At 29.0% G+C, this 25,173-nt stretch overlaps 2 protein-coding genes across 2 annotated transcripts; both read right to left on the bottom strand.

The window, feature by feature from the left end:
- Positions 1-4,168: 4,168 nt before the first annotated feature.
- Positions 4,169-7,356, bottom strand: LOC143192476 (circadian clock-controlled protein daywake). The gene is made up of 5 exons (XM_076397855.1): positions 7,215-7,356; positions 7,009-7,104; positions 6,499-6,646; positions 4,888-5,021; positions 4,169-4,831 (listed from the first exon to the last, which is right to left on the bottom strand). Exons 1-5 carry the CDS (start codon positions 7,267-7,269, stop codon positions 4,536-4,538), a joined length of 729 nt encoding a protein of 242 aa, XP_076253970.1. The 5' UTR covers positions 7,270-7,356; the 3' UTR covers positions 4,169-4,535.
- A 9,109-nt stretch (positions 7,357-16,465) lies between these two features.
- Positions 16,466-23,797, bottom strand: LOC143193475 (uncharacterized). Its single transcript, XM_076399701.1, has 3 exons — positions 23,640-23,797; positions 16,970-17,270; positions 16,466-16,713 (listed from the first exon to the last, which is right to left on the bottom strand). Exons 1-3 carry the CDS (start codon positions 23,661-23,663, stop codon positions 16,526-16,528), a joined length of 513 nt encoding a protein of 170 aa, XP_076255816.1. The 5' UTR covers positions 23,664-23,797; the 3' UTR covers positions 16,466-16,525.
- Between the last annotated feature and the right edge of the window lie 1,376 nt (positions 23,798-25,173).

Below are 25,173 nucleotides of genomic sequence, written 5' to 3'. Positions count from 1 at the left end.
ATTTTTTATAGTAGAGATCTATGGTAATTCTAAAAGCTGTATCAATTTTTTGACAGCGAATCATATTATCGATCTTTTCTAGACCAGTTTCTTGAATAATTTCGTCCAAATATTTGAAAGTAGAAACTCTTTAGAAGCACAATGAGCTATGTCGGAAAATTTTCGGGTAGGGTGATAATATATGTCCATTTTCCGTAGATGTCTATATATAGTTACAAAATTAGTGCTGATAATTGCCTAGTTACCTTAAGAAAAGACAAAAACGGAAAAAAGTCAACCAAAAATAAATTTGTTTACAAACAATATTTCTACTTCAGTATCAAGATCTTAGGCTTATCATTGAGAGCTAGAGAGAGCGTTTTGCTAACCGTAAATACCCCATGAGATATTTTGACTCATTTAGTTTCTAAGAATGTTGGTGTTAATTTGTTTGTCATAAACACTGTTATACTGTTTTCTAAAATGAAATTTGAAGATCTACTTTCTCTGTTGATTATTTTAGAATCTCAATTTTTCAGCTATTTGAGTGTCCTGACTTAGAAGCGCCAGGTCGTCCGCAAAAGCTAAACAATATCATAAGCATATCCCATCTTTCCAGTAGCATATGATTATGATGTTGAAGGAGGACTCTGTTTCTATTGAAGCTATACTTAAATTGACCAAATTTCGACGGACAGGGTAACATACGTTCATTTTCCGTAAATGTTCAAGGTTGTCATATTGCAAAAATATTGCTCTTTCTCTCTCTCTATTTCTATCTCTATCTCTCTCTTTCTATATATATATATATATATATATATATATATATATATATATATATATATATATATATATATATATATATAAGATAACAAAAGGATCGAAGACCTTTATCACACATATCATTTTTATTAGGTGATGGTTCTATTATATATACTCAACAAAGTGGACAAAAATGCATTTAATTTTAAGCACTTTATAGTTTAATTAGTGTATAAAAATTATACCAATTTTTGAAATAATTAACTGTTGAAGATGATTTATGAATGCTTATTAGTAAATTCTATACGCATTAAATAATATTATTTTAATGGCTTTTTAAATTTATGTTCCACATATAAATAACAATAAATTAGTGCTGATAATTGCTTAGTAACCTTAAATTGAACTGGTTTTTTAATGGTAAAATATGCATAGGTGTATACATTGCTGGCGTTAGAAAAGACAAAAACGGAAATTAACAATTAACCAAAAATAAATTTGTTTTTGTTTGGAAACAGTATTTCTATTTCAGCATCATGTTCTTAGGCTTATCATTTAGAGTTAGAGAGAGAGTTTGCTAACCGTTAGTAAATACCCTATGATATAACAGGTCAATTGAAAAGTCCCTGACCTGACACATAGATAGCGCTATTAGAACTAAGTACATATGTTTTTAGTTAGCACTAACCCTCAAAAGATGCGTGTATAAATTTGACAGCTGTGGGATCATTGGTTTGTGAATTATAGCATTTTGAGTTAAATAACTTTTGTTATTGTGAAAAAAATGGATAAAAAGGAATTTCGCGTGTTGATAAAATATTGCTTTTTGAATGGAAAAAATGCTATTCCGCGCAAACTCAATTTTGACCAAAAACAATGACGAGTTGAGGATTCGGAGCAGTGCTTGAAGATAATCAAGCGTAATAAACATTCTAGTTTTTGCTTCGATATGCGACGATGGATGAAACATGGCTCCATCATTTCACTCCGAAGTCCAATCGACAGTCATCCGAGTGGACTGCACACGATGAACCCGCCCCAAAGTGTTGAAAAACAATCGTCTGGCAAGGTTATGGCGTTTGTACTTGGGATGCGTATGGAATAATTTTCATTAACTATCTTGAAAACGGAAGGATCATCAACAGCGACCATTACGTAGCGTTATTGGACCGTTTGAAAGACGAAATCGCCGAAAAACGGCCGCATTTGAAGAAAAAGAAAGTGATGGTTCACCAAGACAATGCACCGTGTCAAAAATCTATGAATTGGGCTTCGAATTGCTTTCTCATCCACCGTATTCTTCAGATCTAGCCCCCAGCGGCTATTTCCTGATCTCAGATCTCAAAAGCATGCTCGCTGGGAAGAAGATTTCGTCGAATGAAGAGGTGATGATGAAGGGAATTATGCTGAATAAAAAAAAATAATTTTGTCAAAAAATGTGTTGACCTATTTTCTTGAGATGATATGAAAAAATTCACGAACTCCACTAAATGGTGAGTGATCGACAGCGAGTTTCTGGCTATTGGCGAGACTTAGATGGCTCTGTTACAAACTTGCACGTAAACATTTTATCATTTTAAAAAATATATAAAGAACATTTTGTCAGAAGAAAGTATATTAGAATTAATGCGATAAATGTAGCAAAATTATTGGGCAGTTCTAATTCGTGAGGTAATATTTTAATTAATGCACTGGGCAAATTATACTGAAACTGAATTAACCAAAAGTTTTACTGAATTTTACATAATGATTACGCAAAATATTTAAGGAATTTGGGATAGTCACATTAAGAACAGACTGAGATTAGTATATGAACTATTTCCTACTATTAACTAGTAATTACCCTACTATTTGTAACATATATAACTTCATGTATACAATGAATACATTTTGAGAGAAATTGGTTTTAGCTTTGAAAAATTGACGTTTTTATTAATGATAAACAATTGAATAAAATATAATAATACCAAAATGAAAATGACAAATTCGGGTTTTATACCTATTTTAATAATAATTCTCGAATACACTTATTCGTTGATTTCTAATTAGAATTATTGTTATTAACTTTTATCACTGTACTTTTTTGGAACTATATAGAAATTTAAATTTTGTAGAAAATTCAGCAATTGCCTGGCTCCTCCGCCATATTTACCGCTTTCTTAACTGATTCCATTTTGAGGTTGTGTTTTTTTAAACAATGTGAAATATATTATATTATTTTATACATATAGACAGAAATATAGAGAATTTTATATCGCTATGTATAGATATGTCACTAGTAATATGGCGATTTGTTTTTATGTAGATTGGTTTCACTTAAATAATTATAGAAACGCAATTTCTAATTTGCATAGAAATGGTTTAATTATTTCGTTTGAACTGAAACTAAATAACTAAAATAATTACAGGTATAATCGTATTAATACATGTGCAATTTAAAATAATAAAATAATTTGTAGAGATAAATAATATAACTCCGTAACTGACAACTTCTATAATTTCCAGGATAAATTTTTCCGTAATTAATTTTATAAAGCTTTAAGACTATAGGACTGACTCAGAAATTTGTACATGTCAGTACAAGTATAAAGAATAGCAGATAAATCTGTAAAACTTTTAAACTATATATTTAAATATATAATTGTCCAATTCAGAGAGCTGCTCATGCGGAAACATTGTGAGTTCGGTTCCAGAGCCTTCTTGGAAGCTAGGACTTTTTGGTGTCTTGACAGGAAATTTACATGTATTGGAGATTGAATGCAGATGGCTAGTCGGTGTTTTCTTGGTCCGAGACCGCGAATAATAAGAGTAGTTTTGAAGGGCTTCCCGAAGGAAGAAAAAGGGGCCAAGCTTCTGATTAGTGAAAGGCTCGGCTCAACAGGCCCAATCTCCCTGTATCCTGTACTTACCTCCCTCATGTCCGTAGAGTCGAGGGTACTATGAGCTGAAACTCTCCTGATTAGTTTATTCCGTTTAAGAAAGTTTGGCTGAGTGATCGACTGATGAAGAATCCCCTTTTGTCATGTTCCATTGAATAATTAAATAACCCAAGGTAATACGGTTGTGATGGCTCTTGTCTTGTTGCGGTTATTTTGGTGTTTATAAATCTCAAAGCTCCTTTGATACTTTGTCTAACAATTAACGATATAAGCGATCGTGTTCTCAAGTACCAATAGTTTTAGATGATGGTTTGTTAACTTAAAATTGGAGTACTAGGATATAGTTCTATTGTTGTATTATGATATCATTTCACCATTTCTTCCATATTCGATGTTTTTTTGATTCTTTGCTTCTTTAGTCAGATTCTTTTTTCCACCAATTGTTGATGTTGTTATTATTTGCCTAGAATTCAGTAGCTTAGTAGTCAGAGAATTTAATTATTAAAACTTAGGTCTCTTAGTCTAATTATTAAGTTATAAATTAGTAATTAGTCTGAGAAGAAACATTTATTATTAGAAACTTATTTTTGTACAGACAGATAATTTACGGAGGTAATGGTCAAACAACATATTCGACACCGCAATTCAATTAAACAAATTAACAAATAAAATAGCTTTAAATCACATACTTTTAAAGTTTTTAAGCTGGAAGATGTAAAATTTCAAATTTGACGAAAGATTAAATGCAAACGCAACAAGAAATTGTGTATTTGAATAGAATATTGCTCCAAAAAATAAATTTTATGTTCAGCTAAAATCAGGATATGCCCGATGTTCTTCGGTACTTCATTTTTAAGATTTTTAGTCATATCTATTTTACTTTATTAATGGTTACAGTTTGGGAGTAAAATTTAATTAAAACAGCTCATTAGCAGGTAGCTTGTCAAAAAATGGTTGTACATAATTTTTGAATTCATTCGCATAAGATTTTTCCATTGATGGCTTCTGATCGTGAAAAAGTAGCTCCCATTCCTCGTTCAAGAGTTTATTTAAGTTGTCACCCAGCAATTTATTACCATCAAACAAATTTTCCAAATGTACGCTTGCACTTTTTATAGACATTTGGATATTGTAGGATTTTATCTTGAAATATTTATTGTCATCTTTGGTGTATTCCTCCAGAGCGATCTCATGTACCATTTCTAAGTTATCTGTAGTAAAACACAAACGTTAGATGAACTAAAATTGTGATTTATTAACAGTTTACCTAATTTAAACCACATTTTTCCGTTACCAGTAATAGGCATATCCATTAAGTTTCCCTTGATTATGTAATCAGCTCTTTGTCCAAATTTTGGTATTTGAATTGTAAACGAGAGAACTTTATTTGCTTTGTCATAGCTGGAACAAAATCAAGGTAGTTGCAAGTATCAAGGCAATTAATATAAGACATACATTTAGTAGAAAATAAAAAGCCGAATATAATATAAGCTAGAAAGAAAAACAACAATTTAACATATATATGAGACAGGTGTTCTGGCTTTTGCGACAAAACTGTTTCATGTTTTATGTTTGAAACACTGCATCTGAGTAAATAATGTGACGCGTTTTGTTTACTTTACATTCCAAGACTTTTAGGCTATATTTTAGTATATTATACGCTTATTCTCCGATGGTTAAAACAAGCGAGCGGTACACCAATAGTTGGGGCTCGGTTAGCGGCAGTATAAGTGATGAAAAGAGCTAAAATATTTAACGATTTAGGAGCGAAAGTATCCAAGGTTACGACAGCTCACACAACACAGTAAATTATCGCCGACTAAGCAGACATTAGAAAGAATTGTGGACAGATAATATAAAACATTCACGTCAAAAGTGACAGCTGAACTCAACATTCACTTAAGTCACACTTCTTCAATACAAAATAGTACAGCGGGAGTTTCACAAAGCTAATATTAAAAAAGTTAAGCTGCGAAAGAAGTGGCGCAATGATCATAAAGACTCGATGATTGAAAGAATATGTTATAATTTGGGCGGCAATATCGTGGTATTCAGCTATTATTCTAATTCACTTCCACTTCATTGATCAGATTACAATTATAAACATAAGGAAATTAATAATTCGCCGTCCTCAATGACAAGGTTTTATTAGACTATTGATGCCAAACACTACCATACTCCAAGATGATGATGCGCCATCGCTATGCGCTGAAAAATTGAGTTTAGATTGAATGACCATCAGAATATCATCAAACATCTTCCTCAGTCAGTACAAGGGCTACAACTAACATAATTGAATCAAGTGATGTATGTTTTGTTACAAAAATGGGACAACATTGTTTTGGGAACTATTTAGATACTCTATGAATATATTCCTCAAAAAATTGTATCTGTTTTAAAAGCTAAATGTCTCCCAACACCTTATTAATAAATACATAATGCTTATATGTCAATTATTCACATTATTTTGTCTATAACCTGTATTTAGAAAAAGAAAATACACTAATTAGAAAATATTATGCGTGTAGTAGAAGTGTTAACAGAAGTACAGTAGAAGGAAAGAAATACACAGAGGTTGTTCAAAGGCAAAAACAATTCATGGCATCTAGTTAACCTAGCGTGTTTATTTCTACATCTTATTCAAAATCAGATTCAGAAAGATAAAATAATCTATCATATAATAGAAAGAAATATAACTAATGAAATTCTCTTATATGAATAATAATTGATAAAAGGGGATAACAAACTTGAGAAAAACTTCAATACAAGTAATCATTACTAATAATTAATATATAATAATAATAATAAATAAATATATATATATATATATATATATATATATATATATATATATATATATATATATATATATACTTACTGTGCATTTTTTACTGTAGCGTCTGCTATTCCTGTAAGTTCCAAATTCTTGTAGTTTTGTTGAAACTTGACAACTCCAGCACCTTCTTCAATCGACATTGAATCAACCTTAATCATTTTTAGATTATGTAATCCATATTCATTTACATCTAAAAAATCGTAAATTTGACGTCAGCCTTTATTATGATATCACTGTCGATTAGGTGGTGATTTCTAATGAAAAATTGTAATTACTTAAATACCATATGTCCTATAGGTATATGGACTGTCATTTCGTAATGATGGATTATGAAAGCTAATTTGTGTAATTAAACAAATTTGTAAACTTCTAAAAAACTTCAATTAAAGGAAATTCAAATACTGAATATAATTTTTTACGTGAATTTCGCTAGAGCTGAAGCCGGCCTAACAGAGTAAAAACAAAGAAAATGTTTGTACTGACTAACTTTGATTATAAATTCAGCAAAATACATCTAATATATAATAATAAAGTTATATTTTAAATACTTACCTGATTTCAGAGCGTTAATGGCATATTGAATAGCATCTGTCAAGCAACTGTCAAAATTTTCTTCAGATTCTTTACAGAATTTGAATGAACTACAATCTCAAATTGAAAAATAAATTTTGAATAAGTATTATATGTAAAATCGTTACATGAAATCAAACTAAAGTATCTACAATGTTGTTGTAAAATATTGTTATAGATTTACTTACAGGCTTGGTTTGCCAGGAATCCAGCGAGTAGAATATATATACTGGTGTTGTACATTTTTGCTATATCTTGATAAAAATCATATATTTCACATCGCTCCTTAATATATAGTAGTTTGATCAATGTTATGTCAATAAAATTTAAATATTTAATGATAGTGATTAGATTTTTTGAAATGAGTATTGAATAAATGATCTATAATTATTATTCTATAAATCACACCTATTAGTTGAATATTTTTAATAATACAATTAAAATACTTTAATATATAATATACAATTTTCAGTAATCATTTCAAAGTGATTGAATCTACAGGTGTACTATCAATAATATTACTAAATGAAATTAATTTAATAGATCACATTTTTGTCATCTAATTAGTAATATAATACCATTGCCAATTACTTTCTTACTTACATTACTAAAGGTTTAGTAAATTTTTACTTTAAGCCAAGAGGGAAGAAAGACCAGAGTTCGATGGTAACAGAGAGACAGTTTATAGAGAAGGCAAGAAGCAGGTAAATAATGATAATAACTAACAATCCGTAATAATCACGCCGGCAATACCAAAAGAACTGACAGAAAATAGGTAGTGATATCAAAAAACTAGAAGATCTAGATGTAAACTAGAAAGAAACACAAAAGTTGATGAAATTCCTTTGGCTAACGATATATTAATAGATAGAGGAAAGAAATAGACAATGGAAAATTAAATAATTTTCCAACAAAAGTATATAGAAATTAATTAGTTTTGAATTTAAATGTTTTTAATCAAATATTAAACCTATATGGTAGTATGGTAAGCAATTACGGAATCACACTAGGTACATCAGTGTAATAAAAATACAAGCTTTTCAGAAAAAGGTACCATGTAACACAGTAAATACATCCTGATATATACGCAAACTTAATTTTAATTGAAATAATAAATTTATTTTAGTCGATAATCACTAATTTTGATATAGGTTTTGCAAGTATATTAATAGTTCATGTAGAAGAGGTTTTAATATATTGAATTAATAATACAAAGTCTCACAATAAGGTGTTTATAAATAACCTCACTAACAACAGTATAAATAATTTTAGATGTTGAATTATAGTACACATAGTACTTGATGTGTACTATACTTGAATATAACACCTTTCAAATATCTGCCATGACATCATAGGGTACGACTAATATGGATGCGAGTAATTTAATTGTCAATTATTCTGCCGCATGTATTTAATTTGGGTCCTCCCAATTTGAATCCTAGTCTAGGTTATTTTGGTTTTAAGGCCATTGGTCCACTGCGGATTTATGCCATAGATTTCATACTGCAGAAAATATATATAAAAACAGTATAGTGGTATCAAATCGGATGATTTTATTGGCGAATTCATGCCACCACTATGAGAGATAACTATAGTCCCTCGAAAGTAGCAGTGAACTTGTCATCAAAATGTATACTGTATTACCTATTGCAGTTTCTAAATTCGTTTTAATACCAGTCAATATTTTTCTGTTCATTTTGTTCTAGTTAAAAAGATGTACAATGTCACATATGTTCGACCATGTAACCAAATAGCCCGCAAAAGTCGCTCGGTTATCAAAAGTCTGTAAAATTCTTCAAAACATTGATTATAATAAGAGGTTATAAACCGTCAAACGATGTTTTGGCACTTTGTATGTTCTGATACATTTCAAGTCGCTGCTTAATATTTGTGATTACTCGATATACTGACTGAAAATACCGAGGCAAAATAAATAGTAAATCAGAAACAGATTACGTCTCTAATCACTAGAATAGAAACAAGGTAATGGGGGTCGATTTTTACGAGTAAAATGCATTAGAGAGGTAAGTTTTGATACTGTTACATATTAAGCTGCTGGGAATTTTATTGCACATGTATTTATTGTGTTGCATCGGCAATGAATATTAGTATTGATACTATCACTAAATTTTCTCAAAGGAAACTAAAATAATTAAGGATTCACTGAACAAAAAGTGTCCTTGATGTCATTTCTATTCAATTTTAAATTTATGAAATGTATAAGAAGGTGAGTAGAGTTTGTAATATAAACATCATACAGTCATCACCTCAAACACTGCTAGGAAACATAAGATTTAAATAGTGAATAAAAGATAATCCACGAAAAAGTCCAATGTAACTTCCAGACATTGTTTTTACAAGAATACCATTTTTAAATGCATATAATAAAATGCATATAAAAAAGGAGACATGTTATTTGAATTTGTGTACAGAGATGGGTATTTCAAAATGGAAAATAAGGCCACCCTTGACAAGACGTAAATTCTGCAAGATGTTAATAAAAAGAGATAAAATTGAATAACATTTTATTAGGTTTGATAAATCATAATATGTTTTAATAATTAATTGCAAATATATTTGTGAGAAGGAATGGTCCAGGAATCCAACAAAAAGGTCCCAACAAGTGATTGGTAAAGGCTATTAAGGAATGGCTTCCAAAATATAAATGAAGTCTTGAACATAACATTTCAAATTGTTAATTCTTTGCCAAATTGTTTTAAGTAATTTAGTTTTTTAATTATAGGACAGAAGAAAGATACACACTAATTCAGATGTCTGAACAATATGGCCTATAACAAACCTGTTATCATCATTTTGTAGTACTTTTGTTGCTCTTTGGAAAAAGTATAAACCAATGGCGGCCCAAAATCCCCGTGAAACAATAATTTATTGTCATAGGATTGCCGTCGTGCTATATACGGCAATTATACTTATTATATAGTTCTCTATCCAAAAACGTACATTGTCATTTTTATTTTTTCTTCGTCCACTATGATTAAGTTTTACCATTTGGACGTGCTACTCAATCCTGTACTGCCGTGGTACTATGGTATTTCTGATTGAACAAGAAAATACGTTTAACAGAGGATAGAACGCAAACGGGAATAGGTTATACTTACCAAAACAACATGGCCACCACAAATTTTTTTCTTTTTCTCGTTTTAAATAAATTATACATACTTGTTACATATTAATAAATATATCATATAAAAATAAACTACGTTTTAATTATAAATATCTACATTTATAATTTGTTGATACAGACAGCTGTTTGATTAAGATATTAACGTTAATTTTATTTTATTTGACAATAATATTTTACGATTATTAACTAATCATTACAGGTTAAACTATTCTATTCGTAATATATGTTCCATACGTATATATAATTAATTTGATAAATTCCAACAAATAGCAATCAGTTAGCGGTGAGGCTTGTTACTTTATATTGAACTAGTTTTTTAATGACAAAATTAAGACATGTGTATATAAATTCTTGTAATTGCCAATCAAGTAAAATATGATAAGTATTAGTCATTAATATATTTATGAGTACTATATAACTTATTTAGTTTATATTTTATGTTTATTACTTAGTTTTTTATTTTTAGTACATTAAGTTTAAGATGGCGTTTGAATTATGAATTATGACGAACGACTGCCACCATCTTAAACTTAATGTAAAATTTGTAAAGGCTATCTGTTTAATGACCAATATGGGAAGTATCCAGTTTGACCCTCTTTTAACATTTCTAGCGCATTGTTATTTATTAAAAATGAAAAATGTTGTTACCTATACCATTACACGTTATCAATGGCGATAAACGGATATATGATATTCGGATCGTTATTTGTTATTTTCAAAACAAGGCTTAGATTAATTGCATGATTCATTTTTGCTATTTTTTGAGAATGGTATGGAAAATATTGTAGGAGTCAATTAATTTCAATTTAATTCTACATACATCAACATCTAAGAGCACAGCAATTGTTGATGTATATTTTGATCAACAAAAAGTTTATTTATGAATCAACCTTGAATTCAAAAATATTCATTTCAGAAAGGACATTTTTATTAGTTATTACAGTATTGTATATTATATATTATTGGTTTCTGATCTTTTCATCTCAAAAAAAGAAAGAGATTTTTTTGGATTATCTGTACTCGGATAAACTTGATCATACACCTCCTAATGCCTCTTGCTAAAAATCGAGATCTCAAATGGAATAACTCAAATCCAATTTGCTTAATTTATGTTTTTTTTTAAATCATTGTAATAAAGACAGTAAGAAGTAGTAAACTCTCGGAATATATAAATAGATGCAGTCGAAAATAGCAATAACGATATGATTTGTATTCTATCACCATCCCACAGACATATGAAAAGACATTAATATTTTTTATCTTTCAGTAATTATCATCACATAACCGAATATAAGTTGCCACCTATACAAGGAGCCTATGATGTACCTTGAGACTTTTATAACAAAATAATGTCACTAGAGAGCCTTCACAAAGAGTGCTATATTGCGTTTGTGTGAGTCGGATCAAGAATTTAGCATACAATGTGGATTGAATTTATATATATTAGTATTTAGAAGCATTTAGACGTAACATGTCTTTATCTCTTATGAATGCTACGAAATAGATTTTTATATCAATAGTACCACTATTGGCAATTTTCAAATAGCTAGGTAGTTTGGATTTTGATAATTAATAAGTATGTTAATGTCGAATAAGTAGTTTCCTATCTAATATGTTCTATCTGAAAATGTAAAATATACCCTGAAAGATATCTAAAATTTAGCTTTTGGAACTAAATCGAATAAGAAACTACTATCGATTATTTAGTAATTAACAAATTTTTACTATCGACTGTTTCTGTCAACTCTTTTCAATCGTTATTTTTGGTCCGATTGATGAAACTACTTTCTACTATCGACTGTTTCAGTCTTGTATTTTTAGTTACTATTCAGACCTACTAGTTCGTCATTCGACTGACTTTTTATGTTCGCCTTTGTCGTCCTAGCCGCGATCTTGAAAATAATGTGCCGAATTAATGGTTATATATATTTATACGTATTATGTATAGTGTAATATTTTGTTGGTAGTATGATTGTAAGTAACAATAAAATGTACATCAATTAAGCATTTTGGAACTTCTTTTTTTGATTAAGATTATTTGTTAATGTAATGAGGTAAAATGAACATTTTGATTGATAAACAGAAAAATAATTTTGACTGCATTTATGTTATCTTGGCAAATATTGAGTCTTTTTTTGATTGAGCTTTTCGATTTTCTAAATCTCTCGATGTTTGTTCAAGCCTTTTAGATCTTAAAATATTTTTCATTCAAGTTCCAACGAGTAATAATCTTAAAATAATTCTAATTAGCTATAAATACAATTATTATTGTATGTAAAAAGAATATGATTATTAAAGTTCGAAAAGGAATATGTACATCTGCGTCTCACCTATGGTTGAAAATATGTTACTAAGCATATGCTGGAATCAAATGGAAATAAACTAATTACATTTATTATACTATATTATGTCATTGTTATTCTTTAATTATTAATTATATTAAAGTACGACTAAATATCGTTATTCCATTCCTTTATGCACACTGCTACTTGCTAATTTCAAATTATATTAAATTAACTGCTCTGTACCTCACAGAGAATCTCTCTTAAGATTAGTACTTGAAGGAATTCGTACATCTCCGTCTGTTATCAATCGAATAGAGAAACAGATGAACCCTGCATTTGCGACTATCGAGTGTTTCGATTATTTTCAGTCCTATATTTTCAGTCCTATATAGTTCCTAACGCTACTAAATATATATAAATTTCAAGATTCTTATTATGGATTGTGGTTATAATTCATGCATGAATTTTTCATCAAGTTGTCTTAAAAAACAAGTGACAAAAAGTGTGTAATAAAGTTAGAAATTAATCATCCCTGAAATAATTTGATACTTAGAGATAATTTGCTTTCCTTCATCACACAGTTTAATATAATAGAATTAATAGAATAGAAACAAGTAAAAATTATAACAAAAAGTAGGCTGTCGCCACAGTCATTTTTACTTAAAATCAGAGTCAACATCTTCAAAACTGATTTGCTCAAAATATAAGACTACCGATGACGTATATAAATAAATGCAAAGTTGTTATTTTCATAATTATCATTTATAGTAAAATACTGTGAGTGTTCTACACATCTCCTTAGGTACATTAGTTAAGCGTCCTCAATCTTTTCTAAATAATATCCGCAGCAATTAGACGTTTTCAACTGAAATTGATCTTGATCCAATTTTTTTTTTAGGCATAATTCATTTTCATTTAATTTTTTTTCTGATTTTAATTTATTGTTTAATTGTAACGGCATATAATCATGATAAATAAGTTTATTTGGGTTACTTTTTATTCAAGATGATTTATTATAATTTACTAAACTAGTTCAAATTTAAAAAATACGTATTTAATATCAGGAAATAGTTTGTTACGTGCTTTAGGATATGTACAAAGCACGAAAGAGTTGATTAGGGATCACATGCAATTAAAACTAAAACATATATTTTTTTACCAATGTTTTTAGCATATCTGACTCTATATATGTTATATAATGCAACAGTTAGGTATCTGACAATCACGTCACATGTGTAAAGGCCATCTGTTTTAAGACTGTCTGAATTGCCAACCAGTAAGATGATTTTAGTTTGTTTTCTAATAGATAAAAACCTTCAGTTTCGTTTTGTATCGATATTTTACAGGTCGCCTCTCCTTTCAGTTTTTAAAGTGAATTAATGGTTTTTGTGTTCTAAACCATTTTATAACTGGTGCAGTGGATAAGGTCCAGGGGAGACCATGTTCTCTTTAAAATTCACTCAATTAACAAGAATCAAATTAATTATCTAGAAAACAAGATAGGTTCACGATGGATTGGCTCCGCACTTACTTCTTATAGCATTCGTTGGTGTAATTAATTGAATTATTCATGCAAAACTGTACTATTCCATAAGTTATTCCAAGTAAGAAACACTTCACCCCTTCACCCCACCCAAACTGTCACCTCAAGTTCGTAAATTCGCGGCACATGCATACAAGGTGCAATCTAATCCAACGTGTAAGTCCACCAAAGGCGGACAGAAGTTGCAGTGAATTAACATAGTCCACTGGAATTTGGAGAGAAACTTGCCGCTCAGGGTGAACGCCATCAAAGGGGAATTGTATTAGTTCGGTTTCTTAGCTATAAACTTTTCGAATTTGTAGTCACAAAAACTTGGTAAGGGAGACACCATAGAAATTTGATAGAAACAATGCCATTTTGAAAATATTCAAAGGCAAACTGGCGGACGAAAGAACAATCGATATTCAAAAAGAGCTTTACAACAACTATAAGCTATAGAGACCAAATAACGACCACGTACATCCCTGTGGCCATTTCGTTAGGAGGGAGGTATTATATATAACCGTTATAACAGTTGCGGACCTGTCGCAGCCATGTATAAGAGCCATCTGATTTAAGACTATCTGAATGGTGAACGACTGAGATGGGTTTGGTCTGTTTTCTAATAGATAAAAAACCCAGTGTCGCTTTGCATCGCCGTCTAACAAGTTTTTAAAGTAAATTAATAATTTTTGAGTTCTAAACCCATTGTCGTCATTTTTAATTTTTTTTATTTCATTATTTTTCTATCTGTGCTAGCAAATATATTTTGTGTTATTTCTAGTACCGCCCATACGTGATGCCCTGAGCAATTGCTTAGTTTGCTAATAGGCCAATCCGCTACTAATGATGTAGCCACGTATTCACCTACACCAAGTATAAAGGTTGGCACCGCTAGTGGATTGGTACCATGTGGCTCTCGCCTATAAAAGACCACCACGTCGACGTCTCGATCTCTTTCCTTTTCTCTAACCCATTGCAACAATACCACTTCCACAGCGCTACCGTACTCCTTTACCTAACCTAATATCATGTCAATTCTCCCGTCGTCCACATATATCCTTTAATATCTCAATAAACAAGTTGTTATTCAACCACTGTTTTCAGTTCCCGTGCGAATTCCTTCCACAAAATAGTGTGTGTTTGGACAAACAATCGTATTAACAACCACACATCCCGACCGACCAGACGAACATTCCTACAACTTGTAGCGATCTTGAAGTATGTCGAATTTAAATAGTGGAATAACGGTCCACAAAATACCCAGAAATATAATCCCAGGTGTTGAACACGGGCGGGGTGCCAGCAGCGCCAACTAGAACCCGATTCTGTACTCGACCATCATTTGGTTTAGACGTGCCACCGTCGACTGCACAAGCCTCGTCTCCAGGTAACACCGCTGACATCCGTTTTATCTATTTTGTATTTTCCACATTTTTATACTACTTCAATAAATAACGGTCACAAAATGTAAACACCACTGTTTCATTTCGTTTTACCTACATTCACCGAGCCATTTACCCTAAAAACTACACCTTAGTAACGCCATCTATTGGAAGCACCAAATATCACCTAATATAGAGTATAAATGAAATATCTGTGATTCATAATTAATAACAAGATATGTTTATCGTAACGAATAAATAGAACAGAATAAACATATCCATTAATGTTTTTATTATTAATAGACAATAATAAAAAAAACTTTATTATTGATTGAATAATGAGTCTTAAGGCGACCTTCCTTGACTTATATCTATTGTCATTATCATAGAATCAAATCAAAAAGTAACTCAATAATCTATGGTTTTCATTATTTCTGAATCAAAATGTCAAGAAATATAAAGTGAAATTGTAACATTGTAAATATAGAAGGGCTGCGAATGGCCAGATTGCTGTAAATTAATATGTGAAACACTGCCAATTCCATATTCAATCGCATAATTTCAACATAATTGAAGCGTTATGGAGAGTTTTAGTGAAGAGAGTGATAATTAGATTTCCATCTCCAACATCAGTAAAGCGATTGGCGGATATTTTATTACAAAATTAGGACAAAATTCTGTTGAAAAATGTTCAGACACTATTCCGCAAAGAATAGCATCCGACATTGATTATCTACATATCTACTGTATTCATCATCATGTTATTACGTTTTAGTAAGGAAATCTATTAGAATTAAAATTGATTATGATTGGCTAGATGAGCTAATATAGAGTGTAAATGAAATATCAGTGATTTAAAATTAATAATATGTTTATCGTAACATATAAATATAAATAGTCATCAAATTTTTTTATATTAATTATTATATTAAATTATTTTTGAACACAAGCTATTTTAAACCTAATATTCATAGTATTAAAATGAAATAAAGTTATTCTTAATGTTGGCAATACCTCATATTCAGTTATTATCTAGTATTAAGTTATCTTATGTAAATTTGGCATTTAAAATATTAGATAAAATTAATTTTAAAACAAGTCGTTCTAATTTAAAGCTTCATTTTTATTTATTACATTTAATTTATAATTATCTTCTTGCTGCTTATTTCCCATAACCTTTGCCACCTCCAAAACCGCCTCCAAATCCGAATCCTCCTCCGAATCCTACACCAAATCCTCCGCCGGCACCATACCCGCCGCCTCCGCCATATCCACCACCGCCACCATATCCTCCTCCGTAACCGCCTCCGTAACCACTTCCGTAACTGCTGCCATATCCGTTGTTGTACCCTATAAGAAAATGCACATTCCAACATGTTCTATCATTTCAATAATTATTCATTCCGTGAAGATACGCTGATATGTAGATATTCGTTTGGTTTTTAAATGAGAACGTTTTGCAATAACATAAATATAATTTGTAATTTGTATGCAAATATTGGAATTGTTTTTGTTTAAGGTTTTGAAATAATAATAACTGTGATTTAAATTAACGCAAATTAATTTATAAATATGGAATTGTTTCTCTTAAGTTCTGGTGTATTACCTGAATTTCCGTAACTGCTACCGCCACAGCAACCGCCGCCATAGTATCCGTCGTTGCTGGGGTAAACTTTTTTGACAACTAATACTGTTGAGGGTCTATCATAATAGTCATAGCCACCGCCGTATCCATTACTGTAATACTTGTTGTATCCTCCGTTATAACCGCTTCCATATCCTCCTCCATAGCCTCCTCCATAACCTCCTCCATATCCTCCCCCATAACTACTTTTTCCAAGTTTATGCAAAAATGTTGGACTAGCTCTGACTGTTGTACATACCAGTACAATGACTAGCAAACAAATCTGTCAAAGTGTTAAAATCATAGTTTAGTAGTAAATCAAACTGTTATTCTTTGTAGAATAAAAAAATATAATGAAACTGTTAAGTGAACGTGTTGGACTAAAAAATCGTGATAATTTTATATATATTTTTAAAACTGTTTATCGTTAAGAGATAAATTGAACAAATGAATTTGGGCATAATTTATGTTTAGTTTTATTTAGAACCTTGTTTTGGAAGTTACAATTCAGGTATTTGGGATGACTTGTAGCTTATATTAAAATTATGTGTTGATATCAAAGGAATGCCAGGGGGCAAATATCATTCTGAATATCTGGAAAAACAGTTAAGTTTTTCAATGGTAATTGAATGGTAGAATGAAATTTTTCTATAGAGGGTCTTTTTTGCGACGAAAAGATCAGCCCGTCTAGTTTCATTGCTTTTGATCAATGGGTTAATCTGTTGCAGGTATAATCGTTCTACTACCTTGCAGTAACCAATCGATATAATAATTGAGAAAATATTGTTTGTTCAATGTACTTGTACAATTATCAAGCATATAAATGTTTTTAAATTGTCGGTAATAAGTGTTGAAAATGTATTGGTATCTTACATCTTGGTATGTTACTAAAATATTAAGAAACATTAAAATGCCCTTGACTGCCCATTCAATTATGGATCATAGTAAGCAAGAGCAAGACATGAAAGATAACAAAGATTCCAGGAGAATTGTTAAGAAAAAATTTTCCAAAGCTCAATATTTTTCAGCATGAACAACAGGTACATGTATCTAGATTTCAATATGAGAACATAGAAACAGGAAATAAGTCAGAATAGCACAATACCAATAGAGGACACTTGCAAAACATACAAAATAGATGACATTGGTGCAGAGTGGAGTAGAGGAGAATGGTACGCGATGCTGAAGAGATGTGACATCCTCAACCAGAGCAGCAGATTCATGTATATATTTTCATAATAAAATACAAAAAAAGTTTAGAAGTTGGATAATGCAGGTTCATTATTTTAAGACAGATTGCAAGAGAATGTAAATAAACAAGCTGGTATTCTAGTTATACCTATTATTTATAGGCGAACAGCTTTATAAACATTTAAGATTAAGTACCATATCAAATTGTTGTTTTTGTAATTATTGTACAAAAACGATATTTTATGTATCAATTATACTTTATTTGCAACATATAACAGAAGTTATAATATTTATTATATTGTCACCATCAATAAATCAATAAAATCGTCAAACTGATTGCCTATTACTAATAGTATCTGTTGTTGTTTATTGCATGCCATCATACTTTTCACGGATGAAACATGAATTAATCTCTAACAATAGGATGTTTTTAAATACCAAGAAATCATTAAATAATAATCAGCTCATATGTATTTATATAAATGATATATTCTGTGGAGCAGAAATGTAATAAAAATCCAGGAAAAACCTTCACTATATTTCGTTGGTCATGTACTGATTTCGGAAGATTATCGCTTATAACTAGGTACCAGTACACGGGTTGAATTAAAATGTAATTATTACAGAAGTCGCCGGTACCTTAACAATAAAATTAATGACATCATAAGGAAAATCCACAGCCATCATTGACGGGTTTCCGTCTAGATAATCACTAATTAACGTTGAAGCTGTATTACATATTTCTGTTATTTTTACTGGATATAGTTTTAGTTTATTAAACCGATATGAACATTGTTTAAAACAATGCACAATAGGTGTTTTTATTTTGTTTATTTCATCTGATATATCATTACGTTTAAATTATATATTACTTGAATAAATTATCATTTTCTATTGTTTTGGATTATTATATCTGATAGTATTAATTATATTTAGTGTCATATTACAGCATTTGTAATTAGTTTAGAAATTTGAAAAGAAATACACACAAGATATTTTTTTATCATCCTTAGTGTTTCTTTGTAATTACGGTACATTTTTGTTGAATTAATATAATTAATTCATTACTAAAGTTAATATTAAATAGAGGCTTCAATAATTTTACGGGCGATATAGTATCTTATGATAATGTTGCGTAATTTATTTATTGTAAATCGAGCTTGTGTTCTATTATTATATGGAAAAATTACGAAATGTTGAGTTTTTTTTCAGAATTCAATCTTTTTTTAATCTGAAGCTACGATTCTTGTTTAGAATATTTTAGATATACGGAAGTTAGTTAGTTGTTGAGGCTGGATGATCTTCCTTGAGATAAATGGTTAAAGGTAACATGTTCATTGTAATTATCAATTAAAGTCCAATTTATATGGTTTTTTAATTTTGGGGAATTAATGTTATATTGATAAGCATATATATATTTTGGTCTAAGAATTTAGAAAATTGAAAAATTCTAGAGGCTGCTTTTCATATGAGATTTTGGAACGATTGATTTCCATAATTCATATGAAGGGCTAAAACCCAAATTCGATGATTGTAAAGACGTGTAATTTATCGGGGTGGATTTATATGGGTGAAAATATATGAGAAACATATAGAATACAATGATTCAGGAGTCATTATCTTGTCTGTTTGAGTATATTATACGTTCATGATATATACTATTTTATTGATTTATTGATTGAACAAAGCTAGCCCAGTATTAAGAAAAGATGAATGGTTAAAGAAGGATTTCTGGAAGAATATGAGGCATTCGAAGGATTCTTCTACATAAACAGTTTTTCTTGTATCTAATTTCGTAGTCTTGAGTCTGCTTGAGAAGGTCATTTCTGTTTTACTATAGATATTCTCGCGCATCTTGTTAAATATAATATCTAATGTAATTAAATTTTTAAAAAAATTAATGAAGTGGAAGAAAGGTACACGGATGAACTATATGGTATATGTCAAAATATAACCATAAGAAAGGCAAGTAAGAGCATAAAACAGATAGAAATAGAGGATTTTCAGTAAGCTGGAAAACAGAACCCGAAATGGGATTGGTTGTTCCGATACCAAAAAAAGAAGACAAAAGTGACCTTAATAATTATAGAGAGATAACATAGATTTGAAAAAAGCATTTTTAAAAGAATAGGAAGATATATATTATATTAGTTAACAAATATATCGGATAAATACAAACGTTGTAAATACAAACAGGCAATAGAGATCAAGCCTTCGGAACTCAAGCAGGACTAAAACAATACGATAAGCTAAACTGAACTTTATTCATAACATTTATGGACAAAATAATAAAGAGATGCAAGATTGAAAAGATAGGATTATATGATAAATGTCCAGATCACTTGTAGAAAAGCAGATGAGACATGAGACATGGAACGGTATTAAACAAAATTTTAATAATATTTATGAAGAAAGGAGATATCTGGGAATGCGAGTTGAAAACAACAGAGGGAAAGAAATTAATCTCAGAATTGTTAAAATTATGAATTTGACTGTGATGAATTGTAAAGTTATTTAGAAAAATGATTGTAAATGTGTTGTCCAACTTTAGGTAAAATAGATTAATTTTTAAGGCGTGTTTAAAGATAAAACTAATTAACTGAACGTAACTAAAGTAAAGGTATAATAAGAATAAATAATATGAACGATTAAATATTCATTTAGGACTTGTATTAGAGATAAAACTAAAAACCCATTAAACAATTTTACCACAAATTTGTTCTAACTTTAATAATAAATGTAAGTTCACTTGTGATATAATAACTTTAATTGAGTATACTTTGAAAAGTTTAGATTATAGTACATTTAGATTCGGTGCTATATAACGGTACAAGTTACATACAAAATTGCCGGTTGGTATTTGCTGAAATTACTATGTCTTTACTAATACTCTGTTTCTGTTCCAAATTTACTAGTTTACGAGTTTGTTCGAATGTTCGATGAAGTGCTTGATGAGTTTCTTGACTATTATATTATTAGTAAATATTTAAATCGCTGTTAAATAAAATTAAGCTCTTGTTAATTATAATAATTACAAGAGGTTTAGATAGTGTAGAGAACTAAGATATTGCATTGTTTTTTCCTTGTGGAAACAAATCCGAAGCGAAAGAAAAGAGTATAGTAATATTTTGCAAAATTTTTAATGAAAAAAAGAGAGAGTTTTACTGAGATATTCCTAGGATTCCAGAGCTTAATAGAGGTCTGTTATATATAAGATTCTGGGAAGAGTTGAAATAAAATAGCCACCGTAGAAGTCGCTGAGAGATCTAGTTGTTATCATATGTGAGCTGATGATGATGATGATAATTAATTGCCTATATTATGATATAATATTGAATTTCTGTAATCAAAATATTTTGAAGTTAAAAATTATAGCCAGTTTTATGATCGTTATATATTCAAATTTAAAATATTTTATAAATATTAAAATTTTTCCCATTTAAATGCATTATTTATCGAATTTTATACATCTAAGGTTTTGTAAAATTACACGATAATACTAATATAATTTTATATCAACTGACTTTATTATAATTTATAATTAATTGATTATTAATATATATCGTAATAATAATAAGAGTTAAGACAATATAATAATTCGGAGTTCCAACACAGATTGACATTGTTAAATTGTAATTAGAATATGTAATTAGTTTGTTGTTTGTTAAACTTTGTTATTAAAGATTAGCTAGAAGTAAGGTTATGAAAATTATATAATTCTAATTTTAGTTTTAATCATACTAATCTACAAAATTTCATTTTTTTATTAATATTACTTATATTAATTTTACATATATTGGGATATAGATTCAATGTGTCTGAATAGTTATTATATCGTTTTATAATATATCTTAATATAAAATGTCGTTAAGACACTAAATATTTATGATATATCTTAGATTATAAGTAAAATATTATAGGAATTAAAATTCTAAAAAATTATATTAAACTGCACATTTTGGTTTTATTACTAATATTACTCATATTAACTTTATCTAGGTTGGGATATATATACAATGTATCTGAGTAGGTTGAGTTAAGATATATATTAAGATAAAATATTATTAAGAAACTAAAGAAATCACTTACATGAAATATTTATATTTATAATAATTTTTAACGAGGTTAAAATCAACTGAGGAATAAAGGTGTTAAAACATAATTTAATTATTTAAGAAATATATGACAATTAATAAACAAATGCTGTACATTTTGGAAAATATATGAAATGTTTTAGATAATAGACAAGAGCCCAGGTATTTGCAGATAACATTAAGGTTTAAGAGAATATAACATTTTGGAGATTTCAACAAAGTCACTGACTTTGTTAGATTGTGCTAAGAATATATAATTAGCTTATTGTTGCATTTTGTTGTATAAGAGTAACTAGCAATATGGTTAGGAAATTTATATAATAGTGATTAATTTTATTTTGATATTAATATTATTGCTGTTGATTTTACCAATATTGGGAAATAGACGTAATATTTTCCAACAAGTAGATTTATGATATATCTTAGGTAAAATATTATTAAGAATTAAAATTATTTAAAAAAGATATATCAAAGTGCAAAATTTTGTTTTATTAAGTTGTGATTTAGATTCAATGTATCTGAGCAAGTTTATTTAAGATATATCTTAAGATAAAAAATTATTAAGAAATTAAATAAATCGCTTACATGAAATATATATATATATATATATATATATATATATATATATATATATATATATATAAATATATATATATATATATATATATATATATATATATATATATATATATATATATATAAATATATATATATATATATATATATATATATATATGTATATACTTATATATGTGCATTCTTGCATTTTGCAAAGATGTAAAATCCAACTGTGAAATAAAGTTGTTAGTAATGTAATAAATATGTAATTTGTGTATAAAGTTGTTATTTAAAAAATATATCGCAATTAAGAAAATCTTTTGTATTATTTAGCTTTATAATACAAGTACTAGACTATACTATGTCTTGTAATGTACAACAGGATAGGAGTGTTGGCCGGCGAGAAAAATATCGATATTTCGGAAAAGAATTCTTAAATTCTTAAAAAAATATTAAAATGCACTTAAGTTTGAAAATTAATATTAGTATTTATTAATTTTATAATGTTTTTTATAATGTTTAAGAAACATTTTTGTTTTATTTTAATTTAAAAAATATAGAATAGTATTGATTTAAAAAAATATCGATATATCGGCCGAAAATATCGATATATCGATATTTTTTCGGCATCCTTGCAACATAATATATCATTCACAGTTATACTTTAATAATAATAATTTATTTAGTAAAGCTATAATTATATGCAAGAGAATATGATTTTGTTAATAGCAATATTGTGTTAAGCAGTAACTAAATACAATGTTTATTTGTTAATATGGTTAAATAACTGAATTTACTTCACAACATACCTTAGTAAACAATGTAGGCATCATATCGCAATCCTCAACTTCTTAATACCATAGCAACGCACTACACTCTGATGTTCTTTCCCATCTCTCCAATTTACTTATATATTGGCGCGGCCGAACTCCTGCAGGTTTAGATGTCAAGGATAAACATAGCAGGATGGGCCAACTAACTAACCGACGACGCCGAATCGTGAGGACGGATGACGACTTGTCCGCTGTTGGAAAATTCGAATGTTCATTATTATGCGCGTCGCGTTTTCATGAACAGAAGGACTACAAAAATTGTTTGAAAACATGTTTAATCATTTCAGCACGTACGTAAGCCACCATTTCCATATTTTAACATGGGTTTTTTCTCTTCAGCGATGATCTTCTTGCACGACGGACATTTCGTTTAGTTTAAGGAACTTTCAGTTTTCATTACTAATCATATCGGTTTAATGAAACGTGGAATTATGCAACGAGATTTCTGTTTAAACTTTTTCATTGATTCTAAACTATGTTTTTAGTACTTGTTTTATTCATGATTTATTTGTTTGAGGCCAATGTAGAATGAAAACAAATTTTAGCGTTTATTAAAATTTATACTGATACAATACAAATAATTTTTCAGTGAACTTTATATAATATAGGTGATGGATATAATTTGGGATACAATGGATACACTAGTTTGTTTACAATTTTTTTAAACACATAATCCGCCTGCGGTAACTGTACTCGAGTGTGATTTTTAAAAATGATTAAATTCAATTAATTTCATTTCATAACTGTAAATGGATGCGATTTATGTCCATTATCATGGTCATGAGCTAAAACAAAAGGCGTAAGACTAGCGTGAACTTATAAAATCGAGAATACGGGTTTAGAAATTAGTTTAAAAAGTACCAACATGAATTTTTAGGGTGAGAAATGAATTCTGTTCGTGACTTATCTCCAAACAATGAAGTCAGATTATCATTATAATCTTTAGAATCATTTGGTTGGAGGATTTTGTGAAAAAAACCAGATTTACATAAGAAATCATCATTCAAATTGGTGAACTAAAATACAATTATTGATCATATTGTCCTTTTCTCACACATAACTCGTTCATACAAACCCTGTTCATCAAATTAAGAGGGAATATCTCCGAATATACAATCATGGATTTGCATTGGTATGATATTTTTACTATAATGATATAATATTTATATTTGTTTGATATTATAATATAACTGGTAATACACTCATTAATATATGAATCCATTTTCCCGAATTTTCCGTAAAGAAAATTTACAAAAATATAAATATTTTAAGCTGAAAATATCTTGATTATATTTAATAGAATATTATGGACAAAAATAAAAGGAATTGGCCAATGATCCATTAGGAATAATAATAATGATAATAAATTATGTGATTAAAATTACAGAGACATAAATGATACCTAAAAGTAAACCTAAATTAATAAGGCGGTCTTACCTCATAAAAACTGATCTATACGTATTCTAATATATATAAAACATCTTGAAGTAAAATGAATCATGATATCTTA

This window comes from Rhynchophorus ferrugineus, unplaced genomic scaffold (genome assembly GCF_030347505.1).
Source record: "Rhynchophorus ferrugineus isolate W39M unplaced genomic scaffold, kcgeb_rfMv2 rfM3, whole genome shotgun sequence".
Taxonomy (NCBI): domain Eukaryota; kingdom Metazoa; phylum Arthropoda; class Insecta; order Coleoptera; family Curculionidae; genus Rhynchophorus; species Rhynchophorus ferrugineus.
Note: the sequence above shows the minus strand (reverse complement) of the source record. Positions and strands in the feature narration are given on the sequence as shown.